Source organism: Sinocyclocheilus anshuiensis, unplaced genomic scaffold (assembly GCF_001515605.1).
Source record: "Sinocyclocheilus anshuiensis isolate Anshui unplaced genomic scaffold, SAMN03320099.WGS_v1.1 scaffold1159, whole genome shotgun sequence".
NCBI classification, from domain to species: Eukaryota; Metazoa; Chordata; class Actinopteri; order Cypriniformes; family Cyprinidae; genus Sinocyclocheilus; species Sinocyclocheilus anshuiensis.
Genome location: NW_015547700.1, coordinates 383,137 through 388,136, shown reverse-complemented (window position 1 = coordinate 388,136; position 5,000 = coordinate 383,137). Strand labels below are relative to the sequence as shown.

Sequence of the window (5,000 nt, the reverse complement as noted above, 5' to 3'; positions counted from 1 at the left end):
TCTATACAAAAACGTCTAACACTATAAAAACATTTTATAAGATAAAAAAAATTAAAATTAAGATTTGAAAAAAATCTTACCAACCCCACACTTTTGAGCAGTATTGTATTATTCTGTTTTGCAGCCTCTCCAACTTGCATTAATATTTGAAAATGTATTTATTATCCTTTCATGAAAAAAATGGTTGCTTGTTTCTGAATCCGATATTATTCAAATCTGTTTTTTTTAATTGTTAGCGAAAGACTCTTCTTAATAACCCATTTCACCTCCATATTTAAATTCTGCCCACATTGGTCAGTAAGTCAAACCACAGTGAATCATTTACAATTTTCTTGCATTTGTGGGATCCATTTCTCTTTTTATTTCAGTCACATGATAACTGAATCTGTTATCATGTCTTTTTACAAGAACGAAAGTTTAAATGTCTGTGCCCACTCCACAATTAATTGTTTTATTCATAAATGCATAAATGTCTTTAATGTCATAAATGCATTTCATTGTCTTTGTATTCACTGTGTGCAACTCTCTCTCCATCTTTCTTTCATTAGGGTGTTTGTGTTTGTAGATCCTGCTGTGTTTCCTTTGTCTCTGATGAATGCGCTCAAGGCTGACGTGGAGTGTGCAGACCCTGGTAGAGACCCGTTGATCTACAAACGCAGAGTTTTACTGCACACAATGCTAGCTGGATTTGGAAAAAAGTGCCAGGTTGACCAACTCTCGCAGTCTCTAGAGGTTTGTGCATGTTTAAAAACATCGGTTATATATTTTATTTTAGAATACACATCCTATAGAATTTTAAATTGTTTTAAAAAATGGAGTCTGTATAAAAAAATTTTAAGACGTTATGCTCAACAAGGCTGCATTTATTTGATCAAAAATACAGCAGAAACAGTGGTTAAGTATTATAACAATTCAAAACCGTAATATTGTGAAATATTTTTACAATTTAACATATTGTTTTTCTATTTTAATATAATATAAAATTTAATTTATTTTTGTGATGCAAAACTGAATGTTCAGCATCATTACTCCAGTCTTCAGTGTCGCATGATCCTTCAGAAATCATTCCAATATGTTGATTTGGACCTCAAGAAACATTTCTTATTATTATCTATGTTGAAAACAGTTGTGCTGCTTAAGATTTTTGTGTATACATTTTTCTTTGATGAATAGAAAGTTAAAAATAACAGTGTTTATTTGAAATATATAATTTTTGTAACAGTGTAAATTTGTGACTTTACTGTCAGTTTTGATCATTTTAATGCATTTTTGCTCAGTTATAGTATAATGTAAATAAAATTTTCTTAAAGAACAAAATGTATAATTATGTAATTTTTACATGTTTAAAATACAGTAAAAATAATCAAATTAAATTACATTTTTAGTATATATACATGTATAAAACATTGTATAATCAAATTTCAGTAGCAAAAATACCCGCAGCAAGATATCACATGGGATGAGTCTGAAGTTTGAACCTGTTAATCCTTTAAGATGTCCATAAAGTCTTTGCTGGAAAATCCTATGCTCTAAATAACTGTGTGTATTTTGTTCATTTCAGCATTTAGGTGAAGAGCTGGAGCTGCACTTCCAGGATCTCGTCACCATCCTAGAGCAGAGAACAGAAGATGGAGCTTCTGATGATAACCAGTACAAAACAAGATTGCAAGAGATCTACCAAGACATCCTTACTGCTCCAAAAGGTAGAAATGTCCTCACCACAATCCAGTAAGACACTATTTAATTCAAGCAAACTCAAACACTCAAACTCAAACTCAAACAGTTTTTTTCACACGTTTGGTCTGTTTAGATCCGTCGTGTCCAGCCTCGCAAGTAGAAACTCAGCTGCCCAGTCCTGAGGTCAGCTTCCATGTCTGGACCAAAGAGGATGAGATATGTGAGCTCAACTGCTGTTATTTCAACAAATGCTTGTACCCTTAAAACTATGAAAGCTTGTTTCTGCCACAGAAAAAAATATATATTAAAAAGGTAATTGCGACTTTTTATTTCGCAATTCAGACTTTTTTTTTGCAGTTCTGAGAAATAAACTGCAAGTTTACGCTGTAAAAAGATAATAAAATAAAAATAATTTTGTTAAAAATACAAAAAACTGTAAACACATTTACAGAACAAACTGTAAATTCTGCAGTATAAAACCGTAATTTACAAACAATGAAAATTTGAATGTAAAATTCAACAACGCACACTGCTACTAAAATCTGTTTTGTACCTTTAACATACTGACAACCACCATAATAATGCAGGTGGTAAAAAAAAGAAAGCCACATGAAGAATCAAAGTTCATCAAAAGTAGCTTTCCCACAAGCTGAAGTATATACTAATATAATACAGAAGGTGCATTCATACAAACATCATAGTAACACACGTGACACTTAAATAATGCAGTTAAATAAAACATTCATTAAACAACAGATGTCATATAAAACCCAAATGTACATAACTGAAAACAAAAACTATTAAGAGACATGATTATTTAAACAAAATACTTTCAAATGTGGAGTTTCAGAACATAACGGGAAATTCTGGGAATATCAGTTTACCGTTTTTGACTGTAAATTATACATTGATTTGTTCTTTTTTACTTCTAAAAACTGTACAATTAAGATATCATTTTACTGTAAAATTACATGAAATGTAATGAGTTTTTCCATGTGTATAGTACGGGAACTTACTGAAAAGTCGAAATTGTGAGATACAAACTCTCAATTGCGAGAAAAAGTCTGAATTGTGAGATTAAATGTGGCGATTACTATTTTGATTTTTAATTCTGTGCTGGGGAAAAAAAAAGAATTGTGAGATGTAAATTTAGAATTCACAGAATTGTGAGACGTGTGTGTGACAAAAAAATGCAGTTTTTATAAGAAAAGTCTGAATTGTGAGATAAAAAGTGCCCATTTTTGTTTTGTATTTGTGGTGGAAACAATAAAAAACAGAACTGCGCAATGTGAACTCAGAATTCTGAGAAAAAAAATGAGAATTGTAAAATGTAAACACTATATAAACTCTAAGTTATGCCTTTGTTTTTCTTAGAATTGTAAGTTTTAGAATTGTGATCTTATAATTTTGACTTTTTTTCTCAGAATTGCATGAAAAATTATTTTTTATAATTATTTTTATATATTTTTATATAATTTGCAGTCGGTGGCGTGTCCTCCGTCGTGGAGTCTAGTCTCTATATAATAATTATTTTTATATTTTTATTCCATGGTGGAAATAAGCTTCCATATAAAACAGATCCAACATGGTGCGTTTTACATTTTTCTTTTTAACAGGGAATGAGCTGGTTAACTTTGCACTGATGGTTCCTGCGGACCGAAACTCTGCTTGTCTGGATGAGGATGACCTGAAGCGTAACTCGGTCATGTCCACCGTGTCCACGGACAGTGGCATAGAGGGAGACATGCCCATCAGTGAGCTCTCCTCTATAATGCTGGAGTCTCAGGGCGGCCCAGAGGAGCAGAGCAGCTCTCAGTCCTTCTACAGGAGGCAGTGTGTGCGATGTCCCAAAGCTGGTAACAGAATGACACTCATGATGGAGGCCATTAGGGGAAATGGAGGATACAGCCTTGCTAAAGAGGAAAGGAACCTCACGGCTCGGATCCTTGTAATGGGTGACGACAGAACGCTAGGATGGCTCGCCAAGACTCTCCACACTATACGGTAAGATGTTTTCATCCATTCTTTTACTCATTTTACCTTTGCATTTAAAAAAGTATGAGGCTAATTTATAATGTTTTCATCTTACTATGTTTGTGCTCAGGAAAAGGGAGGCACGACATCTGCTGCTGACAAAGAGAGTGAATATGGAGATGTATTACATTCCAGTGACTGACCAGACACTTTCTCCAGTTCAGGTAAAATAGATTTTGCTTTAGTTTTCCTTAAAAAAAAAAACGCCAGCAATGACATCTCACTGTAATGCATGTGCTTCCCAGGAGGGTGCTCCTGAAGACATGCTGACATTGGCAGGATATTTGGGAAGCTTGGATCCGTGGTATGACTGTAATATCAACGGTTTGGGAGCCATGATTCTAAAACTGGCCCAGATGGTAATTATTACACTTTTGAAGAGTCCACAATATGAATGGGAATTGTTTAGAATTTAATAATTCTGGTTCCAGTTCCTTTTATGTATTCTGGATCCTTAGCAGTTCCATTAAAAATATTTTAAGTGCTTTTATGGGATAAATAGGTGGAAAAAGAAATCAAATTTCATTGTTAAATCCAATTTTTTTCAATAATAAATAAATGTAAAATAATCATTGCAAAATGTATGTTTACATCTTGCATAGATCAAATGAAATGACATTTACATTGACAACATAAAGAATAATGAGAAGGAAAAATATTTAAATTATTTATTTTGAGTCCTGTTACAACAGCAGAGAAGGCTTTGTGTGTCTGTTGAAACTGAGAACATGCTTCTCTACTTGCTTGCTTGTTATGAATATATATATATATAGGGATTTAGGGAGTTTTTTAACCTTCTTAACTGATGTCATTGTAGCAGTTAAAGGTGCAATAGGTGATTGTCTTCAGAAACATTTTTTGTTATGCTGGTTGAAAGTCTCTTCACATCCCGATAGCAATCATTAAGTTAAGTGGTCTAAATGTCTTTATCTGTATTTGTATATTCTGTGGAAGGCGTAGGACAAAGAAATGTTCGTCCAATCAAAACGCTCGGTCCGAGTGTTCTAATTGGCTTTCCTACCTGCCTGTCAACGTATGTATTAGCATACCTCTGCGCACCCAGTTCGCGCAGACAGGATACGTCATCAGCGCGTTCACGCACGTTGTGCAGACAGAGCGAGAATGGCAGACAAACATCAACAACCCGATCTTCCTTCCTGGTATTGTAGTACTTTTAAAGTTTTCTCACCGGGGAATGACACATGATGTAGCCCAGCGGGGGAGCGCTCTGCATATTTTGCATGTCTCGCTTAGTTAACACACCCGATTCAGATAACCAGCTCGTTAGA

General features: G+C 34.0%; 1 protein-coding gene across 1 annotated transcript in view; it reads left to right on the top strand.

Moving 5' to 3' along the window:
- LOC107703883 (phosphoinositide 3-kinase regulatory subunit 6-like) overlaps positions 1–5,000 on the top strand; it is a 14,713-nt gene that overhangs the window by 3,442 nt on the left and 6,271 nt on the right. Inside the window, exons 6-11 of the mRNA XM_016506680.1 lie at positions 549–732; positions 1,562–1,703; positions 1,811–1,897; positions 3,294–3,681; positions 3,782–3,875; positions 3,957–4,070. Coding sequence (XP_016362166.1) covers positions 549–732; positions 1,562–1,703; positions 1,811–1,897; positions 3,294–3,681; positions 3,782–3,875; positions 3,957–4,070 — 1,009 coding nt within the window. The remainder of the gene's footprint in view (positions 1–548; positions 733–1,561; positions 1,704–1,810; positions 1,898–3,293; positions 3,682–3,781; positions 3,876–3,956; positions 4,071–5,000) is intronic.